The 17,073-nt window shown below is 40.9% G+C and overlaps 1 protein-coding gene across 1 annotated transcript; it reads right to left on the bottom strand.

Annotated features, from left to right (window-relative positions):
* Window positions 1-8,376: 8,376 nt before the first annotated feature.
* Window positions 8,377-10,345, bottom strand: LOC118486452. The gene is made up of 2 exons (XM_035982916.1): window positions 9,480-10,345; window positions 8,377-9,373 (listed from the first exon to the last, which is right to left on the bottom strand). The coding sequence occupies exons 1-2, from the start codon at window positions 10,343-10,345 to the stop codon at window positions 8,377-8,379; spliced, it is 1,863 nt and encodes a 620-aa protein (XP_035838809.1).
* Window positions 10,346-17,073: the final 6,728 nt, after the last annotated feature.

Raw genomic sequence — 17,073 nt, 5'->3', positions numbered from 1 at the left:
CGATGTATCGTGGATTCAGCTTTCCACGTTTTCCAAATCTTACTACGCCCTTCTAAGGTGAGACCTTTAACAACACTTTGTCTCCCACCTCGAATTCCACTGGTTTTCTCTTCAGATCAGCGTAGCTCTTTTGTCGATCTCGAGCTGCCTTAATGCGCTCTCGGATCTGCGCAATCTTGTCGGTTGTCTCTTGTACAAGTTCAGGGCCAACCATACGTTTATCTCCAGCGTCTTCCCAACATAAGGGCGATCGACATTTGCGGCCATACAGAGCTTCGAACGGCGCGGCTTTTATGCTTGTATGATAACTGTTATTGTAGGAAAACTCAACTAAAGGTAGATGAGTATCCCAGCTGCCGCCTAGATCCATGACACATGCGCGAAGCATATCTTCTAACATTTGTACAGTCCGTTCGCTCTGACCGTCTGTTTGCGGATGGAATGCCGTGCTCAGATCTAACTGAGATCCAAAGGCTTCCTGAAATGATTGCCAGATTCTTGAGACAAAGCGTCCATCTCTGTCTGAAATGATTGAGATAGGCACTCCATGACGTGCCTCAATTTCCCTTAAGTATATCTCTGCAAGCTTTCCAGTGCTATCCTTCTCTCGGATTGGTAGGAAATGTGCAGATTTCGTCAATCGATCAACTACTACCCATATCATATCGTGCCCTCTCGGGGTCCTGGGTAATTTCGTTATGAAGTCCATCGAGATTTGTTCCCACTTCCACACGGGAATCTCTGGTTGTTGTAGTAGGAAGGACGGTTTCTGATATTCGGCCTTAACCTTGGCGCAGGTTAGGCATTTTCCAACATAGACAGCAACGTGGCTTTTGAGTCTCGGCCACCAATAGTACTCTTTCAAGTCTTAATACATCTTGTCCGATCCTGGATGGATCGAGTATCTCGATTTATGCGCTTCATCAAGGATGACTTCTCGTATGCCACCATAGAGTGGAACCCAAATACGCTTCTTGAAGTATAAGGCTCCCTCTTCATTTGGCACCATGTATTTCAGCATACCCTATAGGTATTCAGCTTTACGGTTCTCTCCTTTAAGAGCTTCTTGTTATGCATCACGAATGCGTGCAGTGAGGTTCGTTCGAATGGTCATTTCTAACGCTCGAACCCTTAGGGTCTTAACCCTTTCTTTTCGGCTCAATGTGTCCACTACGACGTTTGCCTTTCCAGGATGGTACTTGATCTCACAGTCGTAATCATTCAGCAGCTCGACCCATCGCCGCTGGCGCATATTCAATTCCTTCTGATCAAATATGTGTTGTAAGCTTTTGTGATCTGTGAAAATTGTACATCGAGTACCGTATAAATAATGTCGCCAGATCTTCAAGGCGAATACCACTGCGCCCAGCTCCAGGTCGTGTGTGGTATGGTTTCTTTCATGCACCTTCAGTTGTCTTGAAGCGTAAGCGATGACTTTTTGGCGTTGCATGAGCACGCAACCCAAACCTTGTCGTGAGGCGTCGCAGTATACCATGAAGTCTTCAGTGCCTTCGGGTAATGATAGTATCGGTGCATCGCATAGCTTGTTTTTAAGTAATTGGAAGGCTTCTTCTTGTTTGACACCCCAGTCGTATTTCTTGTATTTCTGTGTAAGGGTCGTTAGCGGTTGAGCTATCTTTGAGAAATTCTCGATGAATCGCCGATAATAGCCCGCTAGGCCCAAAAATTGTCGAACTTCAGTTGGGGTCGTGGGAGCTTCCCAGTTCTTTATTGCTTCTATCTTGGACGGGTCTACATGAATGCCCTTCTCATTCACAACGTGACCAAGAAATTGTACTTCGCGAATCCAGAATTCGCATTTTGAGAATTTCGCATAAAACTTCTCTTTCTTCAGTAGTTCCAAGATGGTTCTGAGATGTTGCTCGTGTTCTTCTTTTGTTCGCGAATAAATCAGGATATCGTCGATAAATACAATCACGAATTTACCGAGATATGGTTTGCATACGCGATTCATCAGATCCATAAAGACTGCTGGTGCATTTGTCAGCCCGAATGGCATCACAAGAAATTCGTAGTGCCCATAGCGTGTTCTGAATGCAGTCTTTGGTACGCTTTCCTCTTGGATTCTCAGCTGATGGTATCCAGATCGAAGGTCGATCTTGGAATAGTAGCTTGATCCTTGCAGTTGATCAAATAAGTCATCAATCCTCGGTAGCGGATACCGATTCTTGATAGTGAGCTTGTTCAGTTCCCTGTAATCGATACACATCCGCAGTGTTCCATCCTTCTTCTTTACGAATAATACTGGAGCTCCCCAGGGTGAGAAGCTTGGCCTTATAAATCCTTTATCCAACAACTCTTGGAGTTGTGTAGATAATTTTTGCATTTCGGATGGTGCAAGTCGATAGGGAGCCTTGGCTACAGGAACCAAGTCTATACGGAATTCGACTTGTCGTTGCGGAGGTAGTCCTGGTAGATCTTCGGGAAAAACATCAGGGAATTCCTTCACCACAGGAATGTCTTCGAGTTTTGGCTCCACAGCCTTCTTGTCTATAACGTGTGCTAGGAAAGCGACACATCCTTTCCTCAAGCACTTCTGTGCCTTCATACAACTGATGATTCGAAGAGGCGCGTCTCGTTTTTCTCCATGCACGATGAGAGTTTCATCATTCGCCAGAGGGATGCGAATGGTTTTCTTATGACATACAACTTCAGCTTTGTTCTTGGACAGTCAGTCCATTCCGACCACTACGTCGAAGCTACCTAATTGAATAGGTAAGAGGTCAATGCTAAATCTTCGTTCACCAAGTTCTAGTGTGCAGCCTCTAACGACTTCGCTTGATTCAACAAGTTTAGCATTGGCTAATTCTATGGAACATGGAATATCCAATCTACTAGACTCTATCCCAAGCGTACGTTTAAATTCCACAGACATGAAACTATAATCGGCACCACTGTCAAATAATATGGATGCATAGTGGTTGTTAACGAGAAACGTACCGGTGACCACGTTAGGGTCCTCGCGTGCGTCCTTTGCTCCAATCACAAATGCTCGAGCCTGAGCATTGTCTTTCTTTGGGCAGTCTTTCATGAAATGATCATTGCTTCCACAACGGAAGCATCCTTGGTTCCGCCCCTTTCCGTTACCGTTCTTGTTACCAGCACCGTTTCCATTTCGATTCTTTCCCTTACCCCAAAAGTCTTCCGTTTGATGACCCAATCTACCACATTTGTCGCACCTTGGAATGCGACAAGCTCCATCATGATGATACTTACATTTTTGGCACTTAGGCATGGTGCCTTGGTATCCTTTGGCTGCAGCATTTGCCTCCTTAGGGGGGTTGGTGTCACGTTTCTTGTTGGAACCCTTGTTGTTGCGAGTTGCTTGATTCAGGTTTGCATGTTTCCTTTTCTTGTCACCGGACGACTCAGCATGCGTCTCGGTGTTTTCTGTTGGGTTCAGTGATAGCTTCTGCATGTGAACACAGTCTTCAGTAGGCTGACAGCCAGAGTTACAGCCTCGGTGATTGTTTGGGGTTTGGCTGAAGTTACCATGCCACGAAACTCTGGGGCTAGTCCCCAAATATAGCGTTCAACGCGCTTAAATTCCGGAGTCACCATGTAGGGAATCACCCTGGACAAATCATGGAACCTTCGAGTATACCCAGTGATGTCAGTACCCACCATAGTCAAGTGCCAGAACTCCGTCTCCAATCTTTGGAGTTCGGCACGAGAGCAGTACTTCTCTCTCATTTTCTCTTTCAGTTCATCCCAAGTCATGCCGTACGCGGCTTCATCATCCAGCGTTTGAACTTTCAAATTCCACCATGTCAGTGCTTCATCGACAAACAGCCCAGTAGCGAAAGTGACTTGTTGATCCGCGGTACACTTGCTCATGCGGATAGTGGCCTTAGTTTTCTCCGTCTAACGCACAAATGCTACCGTTCCTCCAGTGTCATCGTAGTTCATTGGTTTGTAGTCGAGGAACTGCTTGAAGGTGCAGCCTGTAATTAACCCAACCAATTCACATATGAGCAATCGAAGAAATAATGAAGCAAGGACCATTCATAGATTTCTCCATGCTTAGCAAATTGTCTTAAGGTTACCTTGGGCTGCGTTTCATCCCGACGAATCTCCATGTCCGTTACGCCTAGCACTGGTTGGCCCTCCACTGTCTTGGGTACGGTTCGTGGGCGATAGCAGCAGAGATCCTCTCTTCCAGTAGAGCATTCAGCTCTTCAGCAGTTCTTGGCAGTGGGGGAGGAGGATGTTGATCACCATTCCGAGCATTCACAGCTTTCCTGGGTGCCATGTGCTGACAGAACATAACACAACATGGTTAAACGTTTGTTTGATGTCGTCGTACTAAACAGTAGTAGCATATATATTCACAGGTATATACCACATAAGTGACTTCAAACAATTATTATTCTAGCAGAGTACTTAGTAGGCTTGCACTGAGGGAATCTACACGTGACAAGACTTGTTGTGGTTTCTGTGCACTGAATTCCATAATTATGTATGCATCCATAATTACGTAACTCCTTGCACAGTCCGCACAGTTTGTTTCATCCTCGTATTTCTTCCTTCAGATAGGCCATTGTTTCCAGGTAAAGTCACGTATACTTGTGACATTCTACACCTAGCATGTGTAAATATCAATTATCACACATAATTGCAAGTAATCCTTAATCATAGACAAGTGTTACCCCAGTGCACCCTAAGTCACGTAGTGTCTTTTCTAGACTCATGTAAACAGTTTCAGGCAGTGGATGTCGCGGGACGTTTTATGCAATGAAAACTTTTTGAAAAATTGTTTTCGTGATAGGATCCTAGAGATTGTAGACTAGACTCGAGAAGGAATCCTGGTTCACTACAATCGTAGCTCTGATACCAATCTGTCACACCCCTTTCTGCGGCGGAAGCACGAGGTGTGATCATGAAAGGTTCTCATTACATACGAAAGGTAAACATGCTACATGCTCAAAATAACTTCAAACATTACATTACTGAAAACATGAGTCAAGTGTTTACAACACGAGATAGCATATTGTCTTAAAAGTTACAACTTTATTTAACGATAAACAAAGCGACATCCACGAGCATGAGTAAGACCACGCGCACATCCATCCTAGTTACCTGAAATACATGTGAGTTTTGGAAAAACGTCAACATAATGTTGGTGTGAATTCATGCAGTTTTTGTATTTCACGTTTGTATACTTTGTATGAAAACATAGTTTGTATTATGCATAAATCAAGTTTTCATATATAAATCATGTATTCACGTGTACACCACGTACTCATGTATATCTCAAGTTTTTCTTGAGTACCCCACGTACTCAAGTATAATTCCCGTTTTCTTGAGTACCCCACGTACTCAAGTGTAATTCAAGCTTTCTTGAGTACCCCGCGTACTTCAAGTATTAATCAAGTTTTAGTATGGTATGAATTTTATGTAAATAAGGTATTCTTGTAAGTATCAGGATTGTTAATGGGTTGCAAAGCCATTAACATGTGACACGACATAGGAAGTCACCAAACCTTAGGCATTTAATTGGTATATTCTGAGACACAAAAGCACTACTCGATACTCGCCCTCACCGAGAGTGTGGCTGCCCAACACCCGTTAGATCTAACCTTTTGTTCTGTGGTCTAGGTATATTGTTGATTAATGGTGCTTATGTACCCTATTCGTGACACGATTTCTCGTATCATTTCTCATAACGCATCATACTTGGTACTCGTCCTCACCAAGTGCGCTTCTCGTATTCTTATATCTCATCACACTTGGTACTCGTCCTCACCAAGTGTGCTTCTTATATTCTTATATCTCGTCACACTTGGTACTCGTCCTCACCAAGTGTGCTTCTTATTATCATACCATTAATAAACATAGTAATATTTGTACATGTATTTCACCCCTGAAGTTATAAAAACTGAACACAATTAAAGAAAAGGGGGAGCATGAACTCACAACTTTGCGTTCCTGTGCATCGTAAACTTCACCGGATTTGCTTAATTAACGTCGTAACCTATACGCGTTTTCTTAACGTTAGTCACTAGACTTGCGTCGCACAAGTACAGTCACTCTCTTTTGTGTATATTTTCTTGTGTTAAAAATATTTTATATTTTTAACTAAATGTCTTACTTATATTATTTTCTCAAAAATAAATATAAGTTTGTGTATTTTGCACTTTGCACCCGAATTATGCATCTTGTATGTTGTATGTGCATTTTAGTATTTTTACTCGTTACGAGTATCTCCAAGTCATATTATTTTTATTCTAAAAATAATATATAACTAGTTCACAAAATAATCACATAATCATACAAGCGATAAATATACATTCTAAATATATATTTAACAAGTTTTATTTAGGAAAATCCACCCCCGGTATTTGGAAATTTTGTAATAAAAATCATGGTGAAGTTTGTTTGGAAAACAAGTCAAAATATATTCATAACACTTGTCACCAAAAATATTCTAAGTGTTATTTTCTGGAAAAATTTCGCCAGAGTTTCCTCTGTAACTGGAGGTGGCCACGCTTACTAGCGTATCATTTTCTTTTAACAATTCAACCAATCAATTCCCAATCATTATCAAACTAGTCCAACATAAACATATATCGCAATCACATGAACTTGCAAGTTGTGTAAAAATGTGTAGTAACTCTTTAACACATTTAGTAGGTTTTTTCATCTCTAAAAATAAAGTCGGTTTCTTGGAAATCTTATTATTTTTTTTAAAGAACATGAAGTTTTACAACTTCTAGTCGGTTTTTACGAAAATTATTTCTTTGTTAAAACTTTTGTTACACAAGTGTCCACACACTTGTTTGTTCACAAAAACACCTCTACTTCATGAAAGATCCGACTTAAAATAAGTCTTGTATATATTTTACTTGGTCCTTCAAAAATACCACTTATAGATCTTTAGATCTACTAGTTTATAACTCCATTTCATAAGAAAATCGTTTTTACGCAAGTTCATGTTTGTGAGTGAAAGGGTTCGTCATCTAGTTCTTTTCACACGAAACATAGCGCTAGTTCATGTTCCATGAACATGACCTAGCGTGGTTAGGTGACGATCCGTTCCCCTACTAGCATTCAACAATAATATATAACCATAACAAAACAAGTTCCATAAGTTTTACACTAATATTTATTCATTAACCACTTTGTTCATCAATTTTAGTAGACTTTAAACTTTGATCTTATATGTTCATGACTTTTATCCGACAAATCTCTTATTAACCACTTTAAGCAAGATCAATAGGGTGTTTAGAGTCACTTACTACTAGCTCGTGGCTAGGGAAGAAACTAGACGAAAAATGGGTGGTTAAAAGCGACGTAGAGAGGTCCTCGCGATTCCGTAAGCACCGAGCCTCCTTATGCGTGACCCTTCTCCTTTGTATGTAAATAATATGGCAAGAATGGAATTTGAAAGTGGTGAGATGGTGGGAGTTAGGTTCGGCCGTAGGTATCAAAGGGAGAAAGAAAGGGTTGCAACTTGTTTGTTTGAAATGTTGAAGTTAGTGGAGTGATCTTTAGGTTAATTTATAAACCATCATATGCTTTTACCCAATATGTAAATTGTCACCAAGATACTAGACAATCCTCAAATAAAATATTCAATAATTTGGGTGAGTGTGTCCCCTCATAGGACCGATCGGTTGAAATGGAGGGTAATTTGGTTTATTTTTAACTAGTTAGTTAGGCACTAGATAAGTTAGTTAGGAGTTTATATTCGTGTAATAGTGTGTGGTGTATTATAGCGGGTGTTAGGGTATTCGGGTACCCTAACTAGCTCTGAAAAGGAAAAATAATGTCATGGACAATATTTTTATGTTCCGGGTAAAGTCCGGTTGTTCGGTTATAAACCAGTTCGTTAAAGTGCTAAATCACACTTTTTAGTGTCTTTTAAGTACCTTTTTGTATCCCTTTCGATTGTCAACAATTGGGGAAATATTCTAGATAATAAAACGACATTTCTGCATAATATTCATATGTTTAAATGCTGAATTATTGCTGAATTACACAGAATTCTGCACTTAAAGTGCGTTTCAGGTGCTTTTTAGTGCTTATTTTTGCTTTCGAATAGTATATATATTAAACCCTTGTATGTACTCTTGGGTTTTAATGTATCCTTGTTGTTGGACCTACACCTAGGCCTCAATTCTAATGTCTGACTGCTTTCTGCAGTTCTGTTGACACGGTGTGTCTTACCGGTGAGTTTACTAGTACAACTGACGCAACGCTCTTGTTTATGCATGAAGCAATATTTTGTAGTATACAACGTGCATGAATTCACTTGTTTATCATGTAATCAGTCAATGTTGACATTTAAGCACATAATTGCAGTCATTAAATAATAATTAAAGTGTACGGAAATTACCGGTTTGGTGCCAGTTGTCACATTTTCGGGGCGTGCCTTTGACAGGAGTCGCATTTGCGCAATTCCTTTAAAGCGTCAATGTGCATCCCTGGCCAGTAGTAACCAGGGTTCATTGTCTTCGCGACAACCATGCGCGGTCCCGCATGGATGCCGCAGATGCCTTCATGAATCTCCCTGATTAGGTAACTTGCATCTTGGTGGTCCACACAGCGCAGAAGTGGCCCCAAGAAGGATCTTCGGTACAAGATTCCACCGTTCATTTCATAGAACAACGCCTTGTTCTGTATCTTTCTCGCTTCTGCTTTGTTTTCCGAGAGAATTCCTTCTTGAAGATATTGGATGATAGGAGTCATCCAAGATGGTGTCCCTATCTCAATTACATTCACTTGTCTCAGCAGAACAGACGGGTTTTTTAAGACTTCGATCCTGACATCTTTGGTGAGGTGTTGGAAGGCTGTTGAAGCTGGCTTGCTTAGCGCGTCTGCTGGCTTATTCTCAGATCGATTGATATGAACAACTTTGTATAATTTGAATTGCTGGAGCAACTCCTTCGCCTGCTCAAAGTTCAAAGCCATAACTTTGCCCTTCGCGTCATATAACCCGTTGATTTGACTTGCGATTAGCAATGAGTCAACATGTGCTTGTAAGTTTTGAGCTCCCATTTTGATGGCGAGGCGCTGGCCTGCCAGGAATGCTTCATATTCCGCCTCATTGTTGGTATTCTTGAAATCCAACTTGATGGCGTACGTAAATTCATGTTTCTCAGGGCTAACAAGGCGCAATCCAGCTCCTGCGCCATCTTCGTTTGAGGCCCCGTCGGTGTACATCAACCATAATCCCTCGGACGTGTCTTTGATGGGAGTGTCAACAACACAATCTTTGATCTTATCTTCTGGGACTTCTGTGATGCAGTCCGCTAAAACTTGACCCTTGATGGCTGGGCGCGGCCTGTATAGAATGTTGTGACCCCCCCAGCTCGATTGCCCACTTTGCAAGGCGACCTGATGTTTCTGGCTTTTGTAAAATTGTGCCGATGTGAAAGTTGGTGAGTACTGTGATCACATGCCCCGTGAAATATCTGCGCAGCCTCCTGGAGGCGTCTAGCAGCGCAAGCACTAACTTTTCCATTGTTGAATATCTTGTTTCTGGATCTGTAACATAGTAAATTGGAGTCTGAACTCCATCTTTCTCGACCAATAATACCGACCCAACTGCTTTGTCCGAAGAAGACAAGTACAGAATGACTAGCTCTTTTTCAAACGGCACGGTCAGGGTAGGGAGCTTAATCAAACACTCTTTCATTTGTTGGAAGGCAGCTTCTACATCCGGCGTCCACTTGAATTCTTGCTTCTTCACACAGTTGCGCAAAGTACTGATAAAAGGGTACAATTTTGCAGCGTGGTTTGATAGAAATCGGTTAAGCGTGGCTAGGCGGCCGGCCAACCTTTGCATTTCTTTGATCATGCGGGGTGATGGCATCTGCTCTATGGCTTGAACCTTTTCAGGATTAACTTTAAAACCGCCATTTGTAACCACGAAACCCAAGAATTTGCCTTCCTCCATACTAAAAGAACATTTGGCTGGATTTAACTTCATATTCACACTTCTCAAAGAGTTGAATGTCTTCTCTATATCTTTTAAAATTTGGTCCTCCTCGGGACTCTTGATTACAAGATCATCAATGTAAACCTCAATATGCTTCCCAATATCTTCAGCAAAGATTTTATCCATCAGACGCTGGTATGTTGCGCCAGCATTTTTGAGGCCGAACGGCATCTTTGTGTAACAGAAGATTCTGAGGTCGGTCCAAAAAGCTGTCTTGTCTTCATCTTCCAGCTTCATCTGGACTTGGTGATACCCCTTGTAGCAGTCCAGAAAACATTTCCGCCTGTATGGCGCGAGAGAGTCTATCTTTTTGTCGATCTCCGGTAATGAATAACAATCTTTGGGGCACGCCTTGTTGAGATCGGTGTAATCGACACACATTCGTCATCCTCCATTTGACTTCTCGACCATGACAGGGTTCGCGACCCAGCTTTGATAGCGCACCTCCCTCAAGATTCCTGCTTTTAGTAGCTCACAAACTTGCTCATTCATCGCTTTAGTCTTATCCGCCCCTAGGTTGCGCCTTCTTTGCACTTTTGGTTCAACAGAGGGATAAGTGTTCAGACAGTGTTCAATAACATCACGCGGGACACCGGTCATGTCAGCCGGAGTCCAGGCGAAAATGTCCATGTTCCTGAACAAAAGTTGTTTGAGGTACGTTCTGATGTTTGGTGAGATTGTGTGGCCTATCGTCACCGTCTGTTCCGGGTATTTGCGGTTTAAAACCCACCTTTATGGTTCAGTTGTTGAAATTTTCGCCGCTTTGGTTGGGCGCGCATCCTCTGCTGACATTACCTCTTTCTTTGCATAAATAATCGCCACCCCTGTCTCGGTTGGGAACCCGATGGTAGAGTGTGGTGTGGAGGTTACCATATTCAATTCTCCTTGGGCTTCTCTTCCAATCAAAACATTGTGCCTTGATTTGACTGGCATCACAATGAAGTTGACATTTGTGGTTCTTGAATGCTTCCCGTCAGATAACGTGACGGGGAAGCTGATTTGGCCTAGTGGGAAGACCATTTCATTGCAAAATCCTGACACAGGATAATCAACTGGCTCAAGGCGCGCTTTATCTTCATCATCAAACTGATTGAAGCACTGTTCATAGATGGTATCAGCTGTGCTTCCCGGATCAATAAATATGTATTCTGTTTCATAATGACCGATGATACCAGTAATGACGATGGGGCACGTGGCACGTGGTCCCCTGCGTACTACCGGAAATATAACCTGTTGCTCTTGCCATGCAGGTTCGAATGGGCGCTTGCCCTTATCTCTTGCACTGTACCTTGGCCTGTTAACCATGTGTGTTTCCAGACGCCTGACTTTCTTTTGGTTTCCATCATCATTGCGCTGAATTTGGCGCGTCTCCTTACACACATTCTTTACCAGATGGCTTAGTTTCCCGCTCTTTAGCGCTTTTTCAATTTCTTGCCTTAAGCTGATACAGTCATCTGTCAGATGACCTGTATCCTTGTGGAAGTCGTAGTATAGATTTGGGTCTTGGACTTTCTTGTTCGTCATAGGCTTTGGAGCCTTGAAGTCGTGGTTCTCCGTCATGAGCACCTCTTTTGGTGTTTTAATGAGCGGAGTCCAGTGCTTTTCTCGATTCTCGTTCCTGACTTCCTTTCGAAAACCAATGCGATCGATTGTGTCTCGCGCGTCCTCTCTGAAGTGAGGTCTTTCATCATAGCCACTGGATTGGTTAGCTTTCCATCCAGGGTTTTTGCCTTTGTTGCGCCTTTTGTTATCGCGCGAGCTTCCTTTGGAAAAATGATCTTCGGTGTAGGAGTTCTTGTTACCAGCCAATGACTCTTCAGTTTGCGCTACTATCTTTGCGGCTTCCATGAGTTTGTCCCATTCCTTTGGCATACCATCTTTGCCTGTGATAGTCCTGATGAGGCTATCACATCGAATGGCTTTCTTGAAGTGTGCACGCATTAATTGTTCACTTACACCACCAATCTCTAAACACTCCTTGTTAAAGCGAGTGATGAAATCTTCTAGCCCCTCGTTTTCTCTGCGCCAGATGTCTGTTACCTCAGCTGTGTCGCGCTGGTAACGTCTTTGCTGGCTGAAATGATTTACGAATTGGGTTCTGAAGTCAACCAACGATGTGATCTTTCCTGGCGGAAGGCTGTCGAACCAGGCGCGAAACAGATGGCACCACATCGGCATATTCCACCCTCCCATACAACCAACGCTTGTGAATACTCTGATGTTGATGCACGAAATGTCTGTTGACTACGTTTGCATTGAGTCTTAGGTCAAGTTAAGTCATCATAGGAGCTTGAAAGTCAAAATTAGGTTTAATGTATAGGTTTCGCTTATATGTACATGTGTAGTAGAGGTTTCGCTCATATGTCATTAAGGAGGTTTCGCTTATAGGGATCTTGGAGGTTTCGCTCATATGGCATGTCATTGGAGCGAAATCTGTCATAGTATATATAGTCACCATGAGCGAAACCAGTTAAATGAAGTCAGTTCACTAGAGCGAAACCTGGTTATGCTTGTGGTAACGAAACTCTGTCAAATTGTAATCAGAAAGCATCAATAGAGAAGGAATTAAAGAGGAAAAACTGTGTAACTTCATTTGCATTGATTCCGCCTTTGTATTTGGAGATGAACTACCATATACTGACTGTTTAGGGTCAGAAACCGGTCCAACAAGTGGTATCAGAGCTCAGGACGAGGAGTTCATACTACTACAGCTTGATTCTACCAGATTCTCTTACTTCTACTCACTTTCTTTCATACTTTTTCGATTTGAACTGGTTCCTACGGTTGAAGTGGTCTGAATTTCGAATATAACGTGTGAAACACAGTAATAATAAACCCTAGAAAGAATCAGGTTAAAATACGGTTTAAAAATGGTAAAAACTGGTTAAAAACAGGGTTTCGCTTTTACGATAATCGAAGGATTTCGCTCATAAGTCACCTTAATTTCGCTCATACGGACATTAATTTCTGGATTTCGCTTATTTGAACAATCAGGTTTCGCTCATAGGGACAGTGTCTCCTGATTTCGCTTTTGTGACACTGCTATTTCGCTTATCTGCCACTTTCAGACTGATTTCGCTTATCAGTCACATATACTGATTTCGCTTATTTGTCATACTGGTGATTTCGCTTTTGTGTCATCAAGAAGCTGATTTCACTTATTAGTCATCATTTTTCAAAATTTCGAAAATTTTTCTAAGTGTTTGCTGATTTTGCAGGTACATTCAAGATGGATGACATATTCTTGAACCCGTTTAGCGATATGTACGCATTCTCTAGAAATTCTGGAAATGATGATACTTCGTCAAGCAATACGAATGAGAATCCGCCAAATCCGAAGAAAAAGGAAGCTTGGGAATCTGAAAGTGCCTTTGGAACCTTCAATAAACCTCCAAAGCTAATGGCTATCGAGGAATACAGTCGGTGGTCAAGAAAGTTTGAAGATTGGTTGATGGCATTTGCATTTCCCAGCTGGAGGAGTCTGAAAAATGGTTATCTAGATGGAAACAAAAATGGTGAAACTTTAATATCAGCTGAGGAGATTGAATCATTTGTTGCTGAGCAAAAATGTGTGGCATTGTTATTTCAGTCCGTCCGGGAAGACATAATCTCATTGATCGATTATTCAAATGCAAAAGATCTCTGGAAAAAGCTAGAAACAAAATGTCTAGGAAGTGCTGAAATTGTGAAAAGTAAAAAGAAACTTCTTAGGAAAGAATTTGATTTATTTGGTTGTCTAAAGAATGAATCAGTGTCAAAGATGATCGAGAGGTTTGGGCATTTGAAACTGGAGCTAGCTAGACATGAAATTACATATTCTAACAATGAGCTAGTAGACAAGTTGTTCGATTCATTGCCAGACGAGATGGATTGGAGATATTATGCGCTGATGCTGAAGAACACTATCGAGCCTGAAAAGTTGACTGTGGATTTGTTGATTGAGAGACTTGAAAGTCACGAGTCGGAACTAAAGAAACATACAAAGTCAATCACTCATCTTACCAGTAGAATTTGGATTTGTATTATCCAAAAAGCATGATGCCAAAAGCAACTTCTCCCAAGACGGCGTTTTCTGCTGAGAATGTGTCCACAGCAAGCAAAGAAAGTCAAAGTGGTCAAAGCAGTAGAAATCACAGTGGTTATCACAGTGGATCTTCTTCATCTGCAAGTCATTCTGATGCAAAGAATCGGTTTCAATGCAACATCGCAATAGACTTAAAGAATGCTCAGAATTTTGATGAGGAGTCAGCTAAACAGCAGATGATCTTTCTAGCATCAGTGTTGGAGTCATATGAAGGGTTAGTAGCAGGGAAGATAGGCAACACCAACCTAACGAAAGAGGACTATGATCAAATAGATCCTGAAGAAATGCAAATAATCGACATTCGTTGGTGCATGGCCAGTGCTGTTCGTCGAGCATAGCGTTTCATGGAAATAATCGGCAGGAAGACAATTGGTGGTCCATCTACCAAGCTGGATTTTGATAAGTCCAAAGTGACATGCTTCAAGTGTAAGCAGAAAGGTCACTTCAAGCGAGAATGCAGAAACGCATATGCTGATGATTCGGAGAACCCTTTCAGAGAAGACTATTACAAGAAGGCGATATATCATCAAAATAAATCGGAGCCGCCCAGATTGAAGCAGGTTGAAGACAACAAAGAGAAATCTAGAGCTCTTGTGGTGATTTATGATGATGAGGGTTATGATTGGAATGAAGAGGTTCTACCAGAGGAAGATGCGGTTGGTTACGCGTTCATGGCAAAGAATGAACCTGTTCCTTGGAAAGATAACCGAACTGAAGAGAAAAAGTATAAACACAGAAAAATGTTGGCTGAAAACAGAATAATTCGAATATCTGGTATCTATTTGGAAGCGAAGAGAGCGAGAAGATGGGATCCGGACAGGGAGTGTTATCTTGATCAAAATGGAAATATTGCGGTTGATGACAAAACTCTTGATCTGGAAGCAATAATCAAGGAGTTCAAAGATGAGGATGATTATTGGCAGAATAAATGGTGGGGAACTAGAGACGAGAAAGAGAAAGAAGAGAAAGAGAAGAAGGAGAAAGAAGAGATAGAGAAGGCAAAGAAAGTTGATACTGGGGTTATTGACACAACGCAGGAGTTAACTGCTGAAAACCTCAGAAAAATGGCTGACAAAGTGCTGGCTGCTAAGGCACTTGAGGTAGACTCTAACTCCGTGTCTGAGTCAAAAAGCCAGGTCAGTTCAAACTTGCCAACGAATGTATCAGGTAAGAAAATTGATGGAAATGTTGATTGCAAAAATTGCATCAAAGAATGAAAATTTTGTAATACAGTCACGTATCTCAATGGTAAGAAAGTTGAAGATCTGACAGCAAAAGTCAGAAGCGTTGAGAATCAAATTCTTGATCGTGACAAAAGAGTTAAAGCTTCGACTGAACGGATAAAAGAATTAACTAACAAAATTGAAAATGATAAAATTGATCATGGCAAAATTAAACAAGAAAATGAAAAGTTAATTCTTGAAAACCGTCAGATCTCTGAGAAGTTTGAAAAACTCAAAAGCACAATGAAAGATAATGATGATCGAAATGGTAAAACTTATAAAGAAAATGTTCAATTAAAAGCAGTGCTTAGAGTAAAAGAAGAATCAATCAACCAACAACTGGATGAAATCGCTAAACTGAAACTTAAATTTCAAGAGGCTGAAATCGAAAACGAGCGAATCCAGTTGAAGCTTAACAATTACAACTCTGCAAGCTTTGTTTTGCAACACATTGTTCCCAAACCCATCGGGAAAAACAAAGCCGGCGAAGATGTTTATTCTGATGGAACCGGGGTGGGTTTTCATAGAGTTCCACCGCCGATTTTGGATAATTACACGAAAAAGCAATCAGGGTTGGTTGAAATCGAAGAAGAAAGTGAAATGAATCTTCCGGATTCAATTGATGTCACGTTCACATCTTCCAATCATGATAGTGTCCAAAATGATGTTGTAAAAAGTGTTGTTGAAAATGTGCTAAAAACTGATAGTGACACTACTGAGGAAGATGGATGTTTCTTGGACAAATACATTCCGAAACAAAAGTCCAAGAACAACTTAAATGAAGAATCAAATCTTGTCATGTACAAGATGTTGAGTTCAGATAAGTTATTTTCGGATTCTGAGTTTCCGATTGAGAATGTTAATGTGAACAAATTGACAAACGTTTTCAAGTTGGTCGAAGTTGAGTTGTCAGAAGTGAACAAGCTGAGTCAAACAAAAAGAAAAATGAGTTTTGAGAAAGAAAAAAGCTTACAACAAGAAATCTGTTAATCCATCACGTTTTTATAATAACAACAAGAATCGAAACAATTGGTCGGGTGGTTATCAGGGGGTAAGCCTTATCAGAAAAGAAACGTTCAAAACAAGAGGTTTGTTGAAAAGAAAAAGTTTGTGAACAATTCGAGTTCACTTGCTGATGAAGAGAAAGAAATTTTTTCAAAATCAAATGAAGCAATCAGGGTTGGTTGAAATCGAAGAAGAAAGTGAAATGAATCTTCCGGATTCAATTGATGTCACGTTCACATCTTCCAATCATGATAGTGTCCAAAATGATGTTGTAAAAAGTGTTGTTGAAAATGTGCTAAAAACTGATAGTGACACTACTGAGGAAGATGGATGTTTCTTGGACAAATACATTCCGAAACAAAAGTCCAAGAACAACTTAAATGAAGAATCAAATCTTGTCATGTACAAGATGTTGAGTTCAGATAAGTTATTTTCGGATTCTGAGTTTCCGATTGAGAATGTTAATGTGAACAAATTGACAAACGTTTTCAAGTTGGTCGAAGTTGAGTTGTCAGAAGTGAACAAGCTGAGTCAAACAAAAAGAAAAATGAGTTTTGAGAAAGAAAAAAGCTTACAACAAGAAATCTGTGAATCCATCACGTTTTTATAATAACAACAAGAATCGAAACAATTGGTCGGGTGGTTATCAGGGGGTAAGCCTTATCAGAAAAGAAACGTTCAAAACAAGAGGTTTGTTGAAAAGAAAAAGTTTGTGAACAATTCGAGTTCACTTGCTGATGAAGAGAAAGAAATTTTTTCAAAATCAAATGAAGAATTCTTCGAGAAAAGAGCTTCAC

Source organism: Helianthus annuus, chromosome 14 (assembly GCF_002127325.2).
Source record: "Helianthus annuus cultivar XRQ/B chromosome 14, HanXRQr2.0-SUNRISE, whole genome shotgun sequence".
NCBI lineage: Eukaryota > Viridiplantae > Streptophyta > Magnoliopsida > Asterales > Asteraceae > Helianthus > Helianthus annuus.
Note: the sequence above shows the minus strand (reverse complement) of the source record. Positions and strands in the feature narration are given on the sequence as shown.